The 16,267-nt window shown below is 59.3% G+C and overlaps 2 protein-coding genes and 1 long non-coding RNA gene across 17 annotated transcripts; 2 read left to right on the top strand and 1 right to left on the bottom strand.

Moving 5' to 3' along the window:
* Positions 1–1,185: 1,185 nt before the first annotated feature.
* On the bottom strand, positions 1,186–9,149 carry LOC117311785 (uncharacterized). 2 transcript variants are annotated; one of them, XR_004526061.2, is made up of 2 exons: positions 8,501–9,149; positions 1,186–1,443 (listed from the first exon to the last, which is right to left on the bottom strand). It is a non-coding gene; the product is annotated as an uncharacterized lncRNA (long non-coding RNA). The 2 variants fall into 2 exon arrangements; XR_004526060.2 differs by having other exon boundaries at positions 8,636–9,149.
* On the top strand, positions 2,274–6,613 carry ZNF358 (zinc finger protein 358). 8 transcript variants are annotated; one of them, XM_073803331.1, is made up of 4 exons: positions 3,088–3,149; positions 3,740–3,819; positions 4,459–4,564; positions 4,810–6,613. In XM_073803331.1, exons 3-4 carry the CDS (start codon positions 4,492–4,494, stop codon positions 6,540–6,542), a joined length of 1,806 nt encoding a protein of 601 aa, XP_073659432.1. In that variant the 5' UTR covers positions 3,088–3,149; positions 3,740–3,819; positions 4,459–4,491; the 3' UTR covers positions 6,543–6,613. The 8 variants fall into 8 exon arrangements, with proteins under 8 accessions (XP_073659431.1, XP_019787984.2, XP_019787979.2 ...); XM_073803332.1 differs by having other exon boundaries at positions 3,090–3,149; positions 3,740–3,803; XM_019932425.3 differs by lacking the exons at positions 3,088–3,149; positions 3,740–3,819 and adding an exon at positions 2,641–2,760.
* MCOLN1 (mucolipin TRP cation channel 1) lies at positions 8,220–16,245 on the top strand. Of its 7 annotated transcripts, none has more exons than XR_012331106.1 (14): positions 8,220–8,384; positions 9,866–10,071; positions 10,613–10,780; positions 10,867–11,032; positions 11,653–11,761; positions 12,005–12,101; positions 12,320–12,419; positions 12,605–12,711; positions 12,816–12,965; positions 13,111–13,212; positions 13,640–13,762; positions 14,141–14,356; positions 15,172–15,919; positions 16,024–16,041. XR_012331106.1 is itself a non-coding variant. In XM_033854501.2 (14 exons), exons 1-14 carry the CDS (start codon positions 8,354–8,356, stop codon positions 16,058–16,060), a joined length of 1,743 nt encoding a protein of 580 aa, XP_033710392.1. In that variant the 5' UTR covers positions 8,223–8,353; the 3' UTR covers positions 16,061–16,245. The 7 variants fall into 7 exon arrangements, 4 of the variants coding, with proteins under 4 accessions (XP_073659434.1, XP_033710393.1, XP_033710392.1 ...); XR_004526059.2 differs by lacking the exon at positions 16,024–16,041 and having other exon boundaries at positions 15,172–15,670; positions 15,789–15,920; XR_012331107.1 differs by having other exon boundaries at positions 8,221–8,384; positions 15,251–15,919.
* The last annotated feature ends 22 nt before the right edge of the window (positions 16,246–16,267 follow it).

Below are 16,267 nucleotides of genomic sequence, written 5' to 3'. Positions count from 1 at the left end.
GCTTTAAGAAGGTGCTCCTAGGGACTTCCCTGGTGGCACAGTGGTTAAGAATCCGCCTGCCAATGCAGGGGACACGGGTTCGATCCCTGGTCCGGGAAGATCCCACATGCCGCGGAGCAACTAAGCCCGTGTGCCCCAAGTACTGAGCCTGTGCTCTAGAGCCCGCAAGCCACAACTACTGAAGCCTACACACCTAGAGCTCGTGCTCCGCAACAAGAGAAGCCACCGCAATGAGAAGCCCATGCACCGTGACAGAGTACTGCCCATGTGCAGCAGTAAAGACCCAGTGTAGCCAAATAAATAAACATAAATAAATGTATAAAAAAAGGAGCACATAGAGGTAGCTTGTGTCTATCTCATAAGACCTTGCCGAAGACTTCATGAAAGCTCCCACCTGTTCCAACATCCTGATATTTTCCTCCAAAGCCGCTCGAGCCACAGTCCCAGGTGACACACAGAGTGCGAAGATAAAACAGGCAACGATTTAATCGGCCATTTTTCTTCAACATAACAGATTTCTGGTTTCCTGAGCAAGGCCCTTCTACAGGGCTGCCACATATATCTGGGGAGGTTGTGCACTGCACAAATCTTGAAGGCCTATTCACTTTATAATGAATATATATGTCAAGGTGGCCCTGGCCCTCTACTTCACCTTTGTTCAGTCAATTTCACATTTTAAGTTATTTCCTTCAATACCCTTCCCTTTTCTGGAAATCATGTCTAAATTAGTCAAGACTGTCATGACTGCAAGAGACAGAAACCCACTAAACTAGCTCAAATACCCAGGAAACTTGTTGGCTGGAAAGACTGTGGGCTTTCCGGCTTCAGGTACGGCTATGTCCAAGAGCTCAACCAATATAGCTAGAGCTGTCTCTCTCTCACCTCTACATCCTGGTATAGATTGGCTTCAGTCTGCAGACTGTTCTTCCAGACAACTGAGGAAGGTGGGTGCAGGCAGAAGGAAGCCAATAAACAGCTCATGATCCCAAAGGAAGAAAGAGATTCTCCAACCTCATGACTTCGTCCCAGACCTCATTGTGGCCGGGGGGTGGGGTTCTTGGGTTGGTAAGTTTAGATCGCATGGTACTGGGGGGGCACGGGTTAGACACGGGTCCATCTGGAGTAGTGGAGGGGGCTCCACAAAGGGAAAGCGAGGTGCTGAGAGACATACTGGGCAGACTGAAATGACAGCTGTCATTACAAGTATTATTTGTAATGGGATCATCCAGTAGGATGAAGAACAAGCGACATAATCCAACTGCAGTTTCAAGTCTCTCAGATCTGCTGCTGGCTTCTCCACAGAGAGCTGGAAAGCAGGTCTCAGGCCACAAGTTCAGCCCAGATCTAGAAGGTTCTGGAAGGAAGAGCGAAGTCCCCCGGAGGCCTGATTTGCACGCAAGGGTAGGTGCTGTCCAAATTCGTCAAAGACCATCGGAAGCACACCTGTAGTCAAAAAAAATTTTTTTAGCTTGCGCAGCAAGGAAGATCCCGTAGCGGGGAACCATGGGGCATCTCCAGAAGAGCTGGGGGACAGGAGGGCATCTTTTAGGATTCAGGCTTGTGCTGGGTAATTTTAAGAAGAGGAGAGTAGAAGCAGCTCTAGCCTGGTGCTGTCAGCAAGCAGGGAGCAGATCGGCGACTGGGACTGGGTATTTTGGTGATTCTTATCTCAGAAGTGGGAGGATGGACATGCGGCCGTCATTGGGAAGAAGCGGCGGTCATCTGTGTTAGTTGCGGGGGGGAGAGGAGGGGGTGTGTATTCATTTTTGTGGTTGCAGAGTGTCCTTGTGTCTATCTCGGCTCAGGCGCGGTCACAGAGCGGCCTTGTGTGATCATTGTTTATATTCTGGGATCGTTGTTTATGTTCAGGGAAGAACATCTCACGGCCCAGCTGCCAGCTGCCGGGGCTGTATTTCACTCCCTCCTCACGGGGATCTGTGTCTCCAGGTAAAGTCTGCCCGGAGTGCTTCCCAGATCTGGTCTAGGCTTCAGAGGGAGCATCAGGCACGGGGAGTCCACCAGTGACAGCCGTGCGTGACCAGGGAGGAGAAGGAGGAAACACTCAGTATCCCCAACTCTTTTCCTTGGAGGAGGAGTCTTAGAGGGAAATGCTGGACTGAGCAAAGATACACAAGTTTGTAAATTCTCAGCGTCTTGACTATGCTGATGTGCGTGGCCAGTCTGCAAGACAGAGAGAGAATGTTCGGTGTTTCTTGAAACCAGAGAGAGTCAGAGACCTGGGCAGGAGGCAGAGACAGGGAGAGAGAAGAGGATAGAGACACAGAGGGACAGAGGCAGAAAAAGTGAGGGCAAGAGAGGCAAAGAGATTGAAATGGAGAGAGACATAGAAATAGAGGGACAGAGCGACAGAGAAGGAACAGAGAGAGAGAGGAAGAGGCGGAGAGGGATCGAGAGCGGCTGAGAGAGACGCAGAAGAGGAGAGGCCGCGGCGGGGACAGCGCGGGCGGGGCGCGGCGCAGACAAAGGCGCGGCCGCGCGGCCGGGTGGCCGGGCCGGGACAAAGGCTGGCCCGGGGGGAGGCGGGGGCAGCGATGGCGACGGCCGAGGCGGACGCGGGCGAACTACAAGTCCCAGCAGCTCCCGCTGCGGCCCTCGGCCGGCCCCTCTCGCTCCCTGGGAGCGCTTGGCGGGGCCGCAGGGCCGAGGGGGCCGCCGGCGGGGCTGGCGGGCGGGGGGCTTCCTGCGGGCCCTGGGGGCGCCGGCGGGCGCGGCGGGCCGGGCTGGGGCGAGGGGCGCCGGGTGAGTGTCCCCGTGAGCTGGTCGGGCGGGCGGCGGCCGCGATGGGGCGGGGGTGAGGGGGGCGGGCGGGCAGGGGGCCCCGGCGCGGGGCGCGGCCCTGGGCGACCTCTGTCCACCCCCTTCCCTCGCCTCGCGCGCCGCCAGCCCCGGCCCGGGAGAGCAGAGACGCCGGCGCGATGGGAGGGGGCCGCGCGACCCGCGGGCCTAGCGCGCCGGTTCCGCCGCTGCGGCCCCGGGGGAGGGCCCGGCCCGAGCTGGGCGCCGTCAATCGGGAGGTATGGGGGTGGGGGGAGAACCCCTCACTTGGGGTGGGGACGGGAGTCCAGGACGCCCGCCTCCCCTGGAGGCGCTCCAGACCCCCCACCCCAGGAACCCAGAAGTGGCCCCAGGTATTGTTCTCCTCACCCTTCAGCCTGGCGTAGGGAGTTCAGGAAGCCCATCTTCAAGAGGGGGATCCAGGGGTTCCCTCCCTCCCCCAGGACCCCAGTTATTGTTCCCCTCACTCTCCAGTCTTGGGGTCCAGAGTTCTGGAAGCCCCTTCCCCAGGAGGTGATCCAGGGTTCCACCTGCCCCCCAGGAACTCAGAGAAGGATCCCAGTTATCTCTCCTCCCAGCGTGCAGCTCAGAGATGGGAATTCAGGAGCGAATCTTAGGGTCCCCCTGCCCCCTGGCAATCTAGGAAGGGACTCAGCACTGTCTCCTGACCCTCCGTCGTGGAAGTTAAGGAGGTGAACTAGGAACTCAGCCCTCTCTGTTTGCGTACCCACTCCCAGCTCTGGGGTTGTGGCTCGGGAGGTCCCCCTCCCCAGAAGGAGAGCCAAAGGTCCTCCCCTGTCTCCCAGGAATAGATCTATTTGTTGTTTTCTCCCCGAGGCCTAGCCATGTGGTGGGCATCACCTCCCCTTCAGGTAATCCTGATTTCCTCCTGCTCCCCTGAAGGGATCCCAGCTTGTTTCTCTGCCCCCCTCCCTACCTCTAGCCATGGAGCTAGAATTCAGGATCTTCCTTCCAGGAGGGGACCAGAGTTCCTGACGCCCATTCCCGTACGTCGATCGTGGGGTCAGTCACTCAGGAATCTCCCCTTCCTAGGAGATGGCCCAGGGTCCCTCCAGTAACCCAAGAGGAGCCCCAGGTATTATTTTGCCCACCCCAGCTAGGGGTTAGAATTCAGGATCTTCTATCTACTTGGGCAAACAGGTACACCGACACCTGTCCCTACCCTCCTGGCTGATGGATCCATGGGTCTCCCTGCTCCCTCCAGGGGTCCCACATATTATATCCCCGCACTCACTCTAGCTTTAGAAATCTGCATTCAAGATCTTCTATCTAAGATAGAATACAGGTGTTTGGACTCAGTCCTACCCCAGAATTGTAAGGTTTGGAATTCACGTTGTCTCTTCCCCAGGAAGCAAGCCAGGGGTCTTTCTGCACTCCCCCAGTGAGGAGTACCAGTTGTTGTTTGCCCCCGCCCCACTTTTCCCCCAGATAGAGGCTTCAGAGGTCAGGATGCTTCTTCTCTAGGAGGTGAGCCAGGGGTCGCCCTCCCTACTAGGAACCCCCAACATGCCACCCCCAACTATGGGACTGGAATTCAGGCCATGTACTGAGCAGAAAGCACGAGAACCCAGACACCCCCCCCTTCCCCATGAAGGGGCCATGGTCAAGGGGATAGGTATCTAGACTCTCTCTCCTCCACAGGACCCAAGCTGCCCACCAGAGGAGGAGCCCAGGATGGAGAGAGGGGCAGAGCCATGGAGCTGGGTACTGGAGACCTCTAGTGCTGGGTCCCACGACTTCTATCCAGGTGTGGGGCTGAGAAGGGAGTCCCCCCCTCCCCATGTCCCACCAGGGTCCCTCTTCTCCCTGCCCTGGCGGGGGCGAGTGCAAAATCTCCCTGCAGTACAAGACAAGAGAATGATCCGTGTGTGTGCCCCGGAGTGGGATCTGGGGCACGGTCTAGCCCCCTCTCCCTTCCCTGCTCAGGCTCCAAAAGAGACCCCCCGGTTCCCCAGAACCTACCTCCACTCACCTTCTGCCCTCACCCCGTAGAGCCTGCCCCGGAAGCAGCCAGCACTTCCACACCCGGGATGCGGCGTTCGGTCCTAGTCAGGAACCCAGGCCACAAAGGCCCGAGGCCCAATTATGAAGAGCTTGACTCCGACTCAGAAGACCTAGACCCCAAGAGTGAAGAGCTGGACCCAGTTTCTGAAAACCCAGAGCCTGAGCCGGAAGACCTCAACACTGTCTCTGAAGATGTGGACCCCAGCTATGAAGAGCTGGAGCCTGTCTCCGAGGATCTGGATCCCGATGTGGAAGCTCCGAGCTCCATCTCGGGGATCCATGACTCGGATCCCCAAGATCTCGACCCCATGTCTTCAAGTTTTGACGACCCAGACGTCATCGGCCCCGTCCCCCTGGTTCTCGACCCTAACAGCGACACCCTCAGTCCCGCTGCCACCCCAGACCTGGACCCCCTCTCGTCCGACCTCACTGCCACCCCCGAGGTCCTGGCCGCCGGCCCCGCGGTGCTCCCTGCACCTGCCAGCCCGCCCCGGCCCTTCTCCTGCCCGGATTGCGGGCGAGCCTTCCGCCGCAGCTCGGGTCTGAGCCAGCACCGCCGCACCCACAGCGGCGAGAAGCCTTACCGCTGCCCCGACTGCGGCAAGTCGTTCAGCCACGGCGCCACGCTGGCCCAGCACCGCGGCATCCACACGGGCGCGCGGCCCTACCAGTGCGCGGCGTGCGGCAAGGCCTTTGGCTGGCGCTCCACGCTGCTCAAGCACCGCAGCAGCCACAGCGGCGAGAAGCCGCACCACTGCCCTGTGTGCGGCAAAGCCTTCGGGCACGGTTCGCTGCTGGCGCAGCACCTGCGCACGCACGGCGGCCCGCGGCCGCACAAGTGCCCGGTGTGCGCCAAGGGCTTTGGGCAGGGCTCGGCGCTGCTGAAGCACCTGCGCACGCACACGGGTGAGCGGCCGTACCCGTGCCCGCAGTGCGGCAAGGCCTTTGGCCAGAGCTCCGCGCTGCTGCAGCACCAGCGCACACACACGGCCGAGCGCCCCTACCGCTGTCCCCACTGCGGCAAGGCCTTCGGCCAGAGTTCCAACCTGCAGCATCACCTGCGCATCCACACCGGCGAGCGGCCCTATGCCTGCCCCCACTGCTCCAAGGCCTTTGGGCAGAGTTCGGCGCTGCTGCAGCACCTGCACGTGCATTCGGGCGAGCGCCCCTACCGCTGCCAGCTCTGCGGCAAGGCCTTCGGCCAAGCCTCCAGCCTCACCAAGCACAAGCGAGTGCATGAGGGCGCGGCCGCTGCAGCTGCTGCGGCCGCCGCCGGTTTGCGCCTCAGCCCCGCTTCGATGTTGAGGCCGGGGCAGGTCTCCCTTCTGGGTCCTGATGCTGTCTCTGTGCTGGGTTCAGGCCTGGGCCTCAGCCCCGGCCCCAGCTCTGGCCTTGACCCTGACCCTGGCTCTGCGCTGGGCTCCCCCCCCAATCCCAGCCCCAAACCCATCCCTGGCTCTGGATCTACCCCCACCCCTGATTCTGTCAAATCTTCTGACCCTGAGCCTGGGCACAATGCCAATTCCGACCTTGTGGCCAGCCCCGATCACAGATCTGGTCCCAGCCCCGACCCGGATCCCGTGCCCAGCCCTGACCCCAGCTCTGAGTCCCACCCTGACCCCGGCTCTCCCACCCATGACACTGTCGGCGCAGTCCTCCCTACCGGTGAGAGCCCCGAGTGGGTGCAGGAGCAAGGGGCACTGCTGGGGCCTGATGGCTGAAGGGCATGCTGGCACCCACAGGGGCCTGGGAAAGTTGTGTGTTGTGCAGTTAGTAAAATCCTCCCACTGCCTCCTGGCTCTGTGTTGTGGTTCTCCTGTTGCTGTTTTTCCTCTGATGCACAGCCTCTTCTTCTGGAGATGGGAGGGTATGGCCGGAACCAAACATACAAATAGAACGTCAATGTCCTGGCTCCTCCCCCAATACCCTCCAGGCTTCCTAGCTTCCCCCACAAGGGCTCACACTGGTCCATCCCAGCAGTTGCCACTCCCTGCTCCCCCAGACCTGGCCACCCCAGTCAGGGGCAGACTTATCCTGTGGGTGATCTAACTCCCTTCCTTTTGGAGTTGGCTTTCCCAGGAATGGTGGGATTTCTGGCATGTTGACCGTCTAGTAGGCTGATGGTGGAGGCTGGTATGAAACCATGTGGGTGGCCCTGCCCCGTCTGCTCTCCTAACTTACCCCTTGCCCTTCAAAGCCCACATTGCAGGTACACCACGGGACAAAGGAGGGCACTCATTTATGCATCCAACAAACATCTGTTGATTGCTTGGGTCTCAGCAGGGAACAAGATAAGTATGGCCTTGGCCCTCACACAGCTCAGAGACCAAGTTTAGAAACATTTAAAAAGTAATTACAGAGTATGTTACATTCAACAAGAAGCATAACAAGACTTCTGATTTAGATGGCAGACAGCCTTCCCAAGGAAGGACTTTATAATCCCAATAACCTCTAATTTAATCATCAGTACTGTTTGCCCAGGCTTCTGCTATGCTCTAGCATTTTCTCATTTAATTCTCTCGGCAGCTCCACGAGGCAGGTAACTATGAATATTCCCATTTTGCAAATGAGGACGCTGAGGCACATGGCGTTCAAGGGACTTTTTGGAAGACCCAGAAGTGGTGGTTGGGAGCGCCCAGATTTAAACCCAAATTGTCTGCCCTCCAGAGCCTAAGTTCTTAACCTTTATGCTCTAGGGCAAGATTGTGCAAAGGCCCTGGGGCCGTTGAGAGATGAGCTAGGGGAGGAGTTAGGTGGGGCCAGAACAGAAGGCCCTGGTAGACTGAAGAGGGGAGTTTGCTTGTCATCCCAGGGAAATGGGAAGCTACCAACAGGTTCTGACTGATACGAATTATTTTTTGAAGATGCTTCTGGCTGCTGGATGGCGAGTGGAATGGAGGGGATCCGGAATGGGAGCCCAAGATCAGGGAGGTTGTTGCAGTGGTCCAGGCCATAGGGAATCTTGGGGGACTATGGGTTTATAGCCATAGGAGTGGGGAAAAGTGGTCCTATTTGCGATGTAATTAGGAAATGAAGTAGGATTTCAGGACAGTTCGGATGAGGGGGGGTTGAGAGTAACGCAGAGTTTCTGGGAGGATGGAGCGGGGCAGCCTTGAGATAGGATCATCATCCGACACCGCGGAGGGAAAGGGGTCAAACACTGGACATGGAAGTCAAGAGGTTAGCACTGGACGGGGGCATGACGGAGCCAGGACGGAGCCAGCAGCCAGCCCATCCCCCAGCACATTTGCGCCCGTCGGCGCTAGGACCTTGGGGCCGCCTAAGGGCAAGTCGCCAGCTGAGGCACGCATGCGTGCTGCTCGGGCAGGGGTCGTCGTGGCGCAGGGGGAGGGACCGGATCCGGTCACCTGCCTCCAGGGCCGCGCTGGTCACGTGACTGGGGCTCGAGTCAGCTGACGCGGGAGGGTTTGAAGCTACACCGCGAGGGAGCGAGGCCGCAGTGACAGCAGCGGGTGTTTAGACGCCGGTTGCACCGCCGCGCCCGCCGGCGTTCGGCGCTCCCCTCCCCGGCATGGCGGTGCCCGTAGGCCCGCGCGGCTCAGGTGAGGGCGCGGGTGGCCCCGCAAGTCCCAGGACGCGTGCGGCGGACGGGCGGGCGGCTTCTCCAACCTGGGGCGGCGGAGCTCCCGGTTTCCCTTTCCTCAACTCTGATGCTGACCTCTCAGCGTCCCCTTGGCGTAGATATGGGCAGACGGCTCCTAGAACCTGGGCGGCGGGTGGGCATCAGCTTCTCCGACCTCGGAGTGGCGGGACTCCGACCGCCCTTCCTGAACCCAGGCTCTGCTCTGAGTACCTCAATTCAGGCAGCTGGTGGATCGTCAGCTTTTCCGACTCAGGCGGCGAGGGTCCCAGGATTTGCATTCTGAGCCTAGATTCGGATTGTTCAGCTTTGCTGGAACTCCGACAGCGGGCCCCAGCTTCTCCAACCCGCACGTCAGATTCCCAGGCTTTCCTTCCACAAACCAGGAGGCAAATGTTCAGTTTCTCTAAACTTAGGCAGGAGTGCTGGGGGCGGGGTTGCCACCTTAAGCGCAGGCGCCTAACTCAATTTCAGCTCTCCAAACACAAGGAAGCCCAGTCGCCTCTCACAGGGCAGCATGCAGGAATGCCCTTTGTGTTGATCTTCCCTTCTTAAGCTAGCTGCAGACACCTGAAAGATGTCCTGGCTGGTGGAGTCTGGGATGAATTAGCTGTGATCCCAGCCAGGGAGGCAGCCTCCCTTCTGGCTTCCCATCCAGCTATCTTGTGAACAACCACGATAGCATCTGAGCTCCAAAGGGACCAGGGGCTGGCCCTCCCTGCCAGACAGGTTCTGACAGTGCCTACATTTCATCCTGGTGGCCATGCCAGGCAGGAGGCCAGCCAGACCCTGGAAGGAAGCGGGGTTCTCCCAGTGGGGATGGTGGGTTGTGTCAGGAACAGTTCAGGGCTGCTGTGACCAGCTATGACCCGAGCCATTGCTGAAAACTTGGACTTTCATCTTGGACTGGTCAGGATTGAAAGGAATAAGTGGTCCTTAGAGTAGCCTCTATTCGGAGTTCCCTGGGGGTCCAGTGGTTAGGACTCAGCGCTTTCACTGTTGTGGCTCGGTTCAATCCCTGGTCGGGGAACTAAGATCCCACATGCCACACGGCACAGCGAAAAAAAACCAAAAACAAACCAAAAAAATAGAATAGGCTCTATTCATTGAGGAATTATTGAGACTCAGAGACCGAATGCTTTGTAAGTGTCAAATCCTTAGCTTCTTGGTGAGAGGTTTTATTGCCCCATTTTGCAGATGAGGTAGCTGAGGCTCAGGGAAGCTGAGTGCCCTGGAGCAGGGGCAGGAATCAACTCAGGCCCTCTGGAGTGACTTGAAACCGCTGAGCCAGCACTGCTGCATAGATCCCTAAAATGTTACAGATTTTCTGGTTTTCCTTAGATCTCTCAGAGTTCTTTCTTGGCTGGAGCTTGGGACCTGCCTCCCCTATTGGCAGGTGAACCTGCCTAGGCCTGGTCCCCACTGCCCTCTCCCATCCCACAGAGACTGAGCGCCTCCTGACACCCAAACCTGGGTATGGGACCCAGGTGGCGCCTTCCCCAGCCCCTTCCACCCCTCCAGAAGAGGAGGATCTCCGCCGTCGCCTCAAGTACTTCTTCATGAGCCCCTGTGATAAATTTCGGGCCAAGGGCCGCAAGCCCTTTAAGCTCATGCTGCAGGTGGTGAAGATCCTGGTGGTCACAGTGCAGGTGAGACCTTCAGGGCCCCCACCCCACCCCACAGAGTGCCACCTGTGGTTGCCGTTTTCCTCGAAGGAGAATCTTGGAGTCAGAGCTTAGTCCTGACCCCACAGCCCCATATCATGATAGTGACAGTGGCACTAATCCGTCAGGAAGCCCTCTCGGACCTGCACGGGAGCAGCGCCTTTAAGCTTCATAAATGCCCTCTGAGGTCCTAGCGACTGCTCTTGCCCCTTTCTATAGATAGGACAGCTGAGGCTCAGAGAGGTTAAGGGACTTGTCCAAAGTCACATAGCAGCTGAGCCTTGGAAGGTGGCACTCGGACCCTGGCAGTGTGATGCTGTGCTTACCCTCGAGCATTCATCCGGTAAACATTTCATGAACATTAGTTGTTGCCACGAGTTCTATGAGTGGCCACTCTGCGCTGCGCCTTGGGGACGTAGGGTGGTCATGCCCTCATGGGGTGGGCCTTCTCTTTACTCTGCCTCCGCTCATGCGCCGTGGGAGACCCCATGCCGGTAGTACCAATCCTCCCCATCCCTCCCGCCAGCTCATCCTGTTTGGGCTCAGCAACCAGCTGGTGGTGACATTCCGGGAGGAGAACACCATCGCCTTCCGGCACCTCTTCCTGCTGGGCTACTCGGACGGGGCGGATGACACGTTTGCGGCCTACACCCGGGAGCAGCTGTACCAGGCCATCTTCCACGCCGTGGACCAGGTGTGGGCGACCGGGAGCAGGTGGGCAGGTGGGCCCACCCGGGAGAACGGGCGGGGCTCACTGACCCTCCCCTCCTTTGCCCACAGTACCTGATGCTCCCCGACGTGTCCCTGGGTCGGTATGCTTACGTGCGGGGCGGGGGCGGGCCCTGGGCCAATGGCTCGGCCCTGGCCCTCTGCCAGTGCTACTACCACCGGGGCCACGTGGACCCAGCCAATGACACCTTTGACATCGACCCCATGGTCATCACTGGTGAGTGGGCTGGGCAGGGCTCAGCTGTCGGGATTTAAAAAAAAAAAAAAAAAAAAAAAAAAAATCCCACTTTAGGGACTTCCCCGGCGGCCCAGTGACTAAGACTTTGCCTTCCAATGCAGGGGGTGCGGTTTCAATCCCCGGTGAGGGAGCTAAGATCCCACATGCCTGGCAGCCGGAAAAAAAAAAAAAACCAACAAACATAGAAGCAATGTTGTAACAGATTGAATAAGGACTTTAAAAATGGTCCACATCAAAAAAAAAAAAATCTTTAAAATCCACTTTGCGTCCTGCCCATCCGCGAGATGGGGTGGTCACGATCGTTAATAATTTGATGATTAGCAGAATGCTTGGCACGCGGAAAGAGCTGAGTGTTATGTTTCACTATCATTCATTCCCTAAACATTTGGGGGCCCACTGAGCGCCAGGCACTAGGGTCTGTGTAGGGAGTGAGACAGACAGACCAGGCCTGACCCTAGGGGGAGACAGCAGGAACAAACGACAAATGTCGAAGTATGAAGGGGGAAGGAAAGCCGGGAAGGGGTCTGTCGGGGACTCTGGGGAGACCTGCCTGTGCCTCCCCTGTCCCCAGTGTCCCTTCCCTGACTCCCTGTCTTCAGACTGTATCCGGGTGGACCCTCCCGAGAGACCCCCCGTGCCCCCCAGTGATGAGCTCTCCCTCTTGGATGGCAGCACCAGTTACAAGAACCTCACGCTCAAATTCCACAAGTACTGCCCCATCAAGGGGGCCGAGGAGGGGGGAGGCAGGACTCCAGGCATCTTCAGGGGTGGGGGTGGGGGTGGGGCAGCCGCTTCCCCACAGGCGGGGGCAGGGGCGGGCCATGCCGATGCGGCCAGGCGAGCACTTCCTCTGCCAGCTGCAGAGTCAGCGTGGGGCAGGAGTGCTGGCGCTCCGGGGCAGGAGGGATGGGCAGAGCCCCCCCACCCTCACCCAAGCCTAACCCCCCCCAGGCTGATCAACGTCACCATCCACTTCCAGCTGAAGACCATCAACCTCCAGAGCCTGATCAACAATGAAATCCCAGACTGCTACACCTTCAGCATCCTGGTGAGCCCACAGCGCCTGGGGGGTGGGGCGAGGGACCGGCCAGGGACGGGGTGGCATGGTGGGCAGGGGACTGCTGAGTCCTGGAGCTGGGGACCCTCGGCCAAGGGCAGCGTGGGGGTGATGGGGGAGGCTGGGGCTGGAGAGACCATCCGTCGTGCGCCTCTGGGGGCCTAGGTCTGCTGAGGTTTACTCTGTCCCATCCCGCCACACCCCTGCAGATCACATTTGACAATAAGGCACACAGTGGGCGTATCCCCATCAGCCTGGAGACCCAGGCCCACATCCAGGAGTGTAAGCACCCCAGCGTCTTCGGCCACGGTGAGCCCCCAAGCCCCCGACTAGCGCTGACCAGGGGCCCCAGCCTGCCCAGGAATTCCCCAAGCCCCAGACCAGCACGGACCAAACTCCCGACGTACCCAGAGAAACCCATGAGCCTGATGACCAACCCAATCCCGCCCTGAAGCCGCCTCACTCCTGGCCCTGCCTTCGGCCCCTCCGCACAGGAGACAACAGCTTCCGGCTCCTCTTTGACGTGGTCGTGATCCTGACTTGTGCCTTCTCCTTCCTGCTGTGCGCCCGCTCGCTGCTGCGAGGCTTCCTGCTGCAGAGCGTGAGAGCCGCCCCCAGCCTTCCCCAGCTCTGGGACCGTCAAGGCCCGGGTGGCAAGCCTCCCACGTCCGGACCGGCCCTCACCCCGCCCACCTCCCCCTGCAGGAGTTTGTCAGGTTCATGTGGCGGCAGCGGGGACAGGTCATCAGCCTGTGGGAGCGGCTGGAATTTGTCAACGGCTGGTACATCCTGCTGGTCACCAGTGACGTGCTCACCATCTCAGGCACCATCATGAAGATTGGCATCGAAGCCAAGGTGGGTCCTGCCACGCCCTGCCCCCGAGCCCCGGGGTCTCCTTCCAGACCCTGGACCCCTCTCCCACCCCTGCTGATGCCTGCCCGGGGCCCCATCCCCAGGGAAGGGCCAGGCTGGATGGGGTTGACGCTGCTTCTGCCCCTAGAACCTGGCAAGCTATGACGTCTGCAGCATCCTCCTGGGCACCTCGACGCTGCTCGTCTGGGTCGGTGTCATCCGCTACCTGACCTTCTTCCACAAGTACAACGTAAGCCTCCGACATGCAGGCGGGGCCCTCCCAGGGGTGGCCACGTGCCCTTTAATTGCCACCCCCATCCCCAGATAAATTCGTACACGTATTGCCATCACCAGCCCCTGCAGATGACCCGCCAGGAGCCTCTTCCCCATACCTGCCCACACGAGGCACACCTGTCATTCCACCTGGGCAGGGGTCACATGAGCCTGCTCTTTCATACTCCTCCCCCGAGCTGAGTCCAGCCAGGGGGTGCCCTTGGGCCTACTCAGCACCACCCTGCCTTGTTGATGGTCATCCCCGTTTCTGTGGTCACCCCATCATGCCCTTGGGCAGGCTTCACCCCATCTGCAGGCTCACGGCCCACCTGGCTTGTGGTCCCGCCCCCATTGCTGACACACACCCCCACCCTCTCCCGACCCCAACCCCCACCCCTCCGCAGATCCTTATTGCCACGCTGCGGGTGGCCCTGCCTAGCGTCATGCGCTTCTGTTGCTGTGTGGCCGTCATCTACCTGGGCTATTGCTTCTGCGGCTGGATTGTGTTGGGACCCTACCATGTGAAGGTAGGGGCTGGCCGGGACCCGTGGGTGGCGTTTGTGACCCACAGATGAGGGATCCCTGGCTCCCCATCTTACTTCCCAAGCCCCCTGACTCCTGGTCTATCTATTGTTGACTTGGTGACACTGAATGACCCACCTTGACCCCCGGTTCCTTACCAGCAAGTTTGCAGCAGTTCTACCCACCATCCCCTCTGATCCCCGGTGACCCTAGCCTTGACTCTATGACGTTGTCATTATTCAGTGACCCCCCCCCTCAAGTGGCTCTATCGTGACTACTGGTACTCTGTACGCTGTCCCCTCTGACCCCACAAAGCCCCCAACCCCGGCCCCCAGCCGTGCCCACAACTCCCTCTGACCCCTGACCCCCCTGCCCGCCGGCAGTTCCGCTCGCTGTCCATGGTGTCGGAGTGCCTTTTCTCGCTCATCAACGGGGATGACATGTTCGTGACGTTCGCGGCGATGCAGGCGCAGCAGGGCCGCAGCAGCCTGGTCTGGCTGTTCTCCCAGCTCTACCTGTACTCCTTCATCAGCCTGTTCATCTACATGGTGCTCAGCCTCTTCATCGCGCTCATCACCGGCGCCTACGACACCATCAAGGTCAGCTGCCGGCCCACCCGCCCCCTCGCCGGCCTGCCGTCCCCCTGCCTCCCCGTGGGGCCGTGCATGCATGCGTCCATGCACGGCCCCAGACTCGGGCTCTGAGTCCCTCGTGGTTGGCCACGGCGGGGTGCGCAGAGGAGGACCCAGGGAGAGAATGTGGGAGACGCTACGAGGCCAAAGGAGAGGGTGGCTTGGAATTGGGGGGCCCAGGAGGGACCCATACCGTCCCGATCACAGCTGCCACACTCTCAGTTTTATCAAGGTGTGGGGCTCGGACCAGGTAGGGTTCCTGCGTCTGCTTTCACCGACAGGGAAGCTAAGCCATAGAATTTCAGTGACTCGCCCAAGGTCAGCTACCAAGCACGTGGTGGAACCCAGCTCAACCTACGACTGTCTCATTCCGGAAGCCCCGCTCCCAACCCCTCTGTCCTGTGGGTCTGGGGAAGGGTGGTTGTCCTGCAGGCTGCGAGGGTCAGAGCAGAACATGGGCGTGGCAGGTAGACAGGATCTTTTAGCAAACACGTGTGACAGCCTACCGTGTGCCAGGCCTGGTGCTGGGTGCCAGGCACCTGAGGAAACGTACATGGTCGGTCCAAGACTGATGGGCAGGATGAATGATGCACAAACGGGAGTATAACAGCCAACTGATGAGAGGTGTAAAGGAAGAATGGCAGGTTACAGAGAGGCCCCTGCTTTAGACTCGTATCGGGCTGAGTCCAGGGAAGTTTCTAGAATGTGCTGTCCAGTAGTAGTCTCTAGTATGAAAATGAAATACAATTCCAAATGCAGTTCCTCACTTACACCATCCACAGAGCAAGCGCCCAAAAGCCAATGTGACTAGTAGCTACCAGATTTGGACAGCATAGATATCACACCTTTCCATCATCTCAGGAAGTTCTGGATCGATGAGACAGGAGCCCAAGAGAGAGCACCAGGGAGAAGGAACAGCCAAAGCAAAGACCTAGAGCCAGAAAGGACTTGGAGAGGCGATATTGGCCCTGTGAGGTTGGGAGAGATGAAGACAAGGCTAAAAGCCAGAACATTCACTGCTGCTGGGAATGCAGATGTTTGCACCCCGCCTGCTCGCCGCCCCCACAAGTGGGTGGTTGTCAAGCACCCAGATTGGGTCAGGCACGGCTCGAGGCGCTGGAGCCACAGCGGAGGGCACCAACTGACCAAGATTCAGGGTGTGCACACATTCAGTGGTCAGGGAATGTCTCCGGGTGAAGCAAACCACGAGGAACAGCAGGTGGAGGGCACAGCACGGTGCAGAGGCCCAGAGGTGGGAGCCTGGTTGGTCCACAAGGACCGGTGAGAAGATCCAGATGACTGGGGAGAAGGGGGGAGGAGGGGTAGGGGAGGGCGCATCTCAAGGGCCTCGGAAGTCAGAGGCCACTTTCATGCCGGGCCGCCGGGCATCTCTCCCCAGCATCCGGGCGGGGCGGGCGGAGAGGAGAGCGAGCTCCAGGCCTACATCGCGCAGTGCCAAGACAGCCCCACCTCCGGCAAATTCCGCCGTGGGAGCGGCTCCGCCTGCAGCCTCCTCTGCTGCTGCGGCAGGTTGGAGGCCGGGTTGGCTTGGGTTTGGGATTGGCTGGGGGGAAGGGAAGCGGGCCTGAGGGAGCTGATGCCTTCCGCCTCCGCTGACACCGACCCTCCTCCAGGGACGCTTCGGAGGAGCATTCGTTGCTGGTGAATTGACTCGGACCCGGACCGTCATAGGACATTAGCCCCCGGACTGCGGAGACCCATGCTTATTTATTTTAACCTTCGCTTTTTAAGGACCGGCTCCTTGTCGCGCCCTGTGAGGGCCCGGGCTAGTCGGGTCGGACATTGGAGTGGGACAGGGAGGGTTAGAGTGGGTGGTAAATAAACGGGAAAATTAACTTGCTCTCATTTCTAGCGGGA

Source organism: Tursiops truncatus, chromosome 3 (genome assembly GCF_011762595.2).
Source record: "Tursiops truncatus isolate mTurTru1 chromosome 3, mTurTru1.mat.Y, whole genome shotgun sequence".
NCBI classification, from domain to species: domain Eukaryota; kingdom Metazoa; phylum Chordata; class Mammalia; order Artiodactyla; family Delphinidae; genus Tursiops; species Tursiops truncatus.
Note: the sequence above shows the minus strand (reverse complement) of the source record. Positions and strands in the feature narration are given on the sequence as shown.

Excerpts from the sequence above, each read along its gene's own strand:
- ZNF358 (XM_019932424.3), top strand. The coding sequence starts at position 2,937 with ATGGGAGGGGGCCGCGCGACCCGCGGGCCTAGCGCGCCGGTTCCGCCG. Across the intron at positions 3,150-4,458 it reads GAACCCAGAAGTGGCCCCAG|GACCCAAGCTGCCCACCAGA; the intron begins GTATTGTTCTCC and ends TCTCCTCCACAG. Across the intron at positions 4,565-4,809 it reads GTCCCACGACTTCTATCCAG|AGCCTGCCCCGGAAGCAGCC; the intron begins GTGTGGGGCTGA and ends CTCACCCCGTAG.
- MCOLN1 (XM_073803333.1), top strand. The coding sequence starts at position 8,354 with ATGGCGGTGCCCGTAGGCCCGCGCGGCTCAG. Across the intron at positions 11,033-11,652 it reads CGACCCCATGGTCATCACTG|ACTGTATCCGGGTGGACCCT; the intron begins GTGAGTGGGCTG and ends CCCTGTCTTCAG. Across the intron at positions 13,763-14,140 it reads TGGGACCCTACCATGTGAAG|TTCCGCTCGCTGTCCATGGT; the intron begins GTAGGGGCTGGC and ends GCCCGCCGGCAG.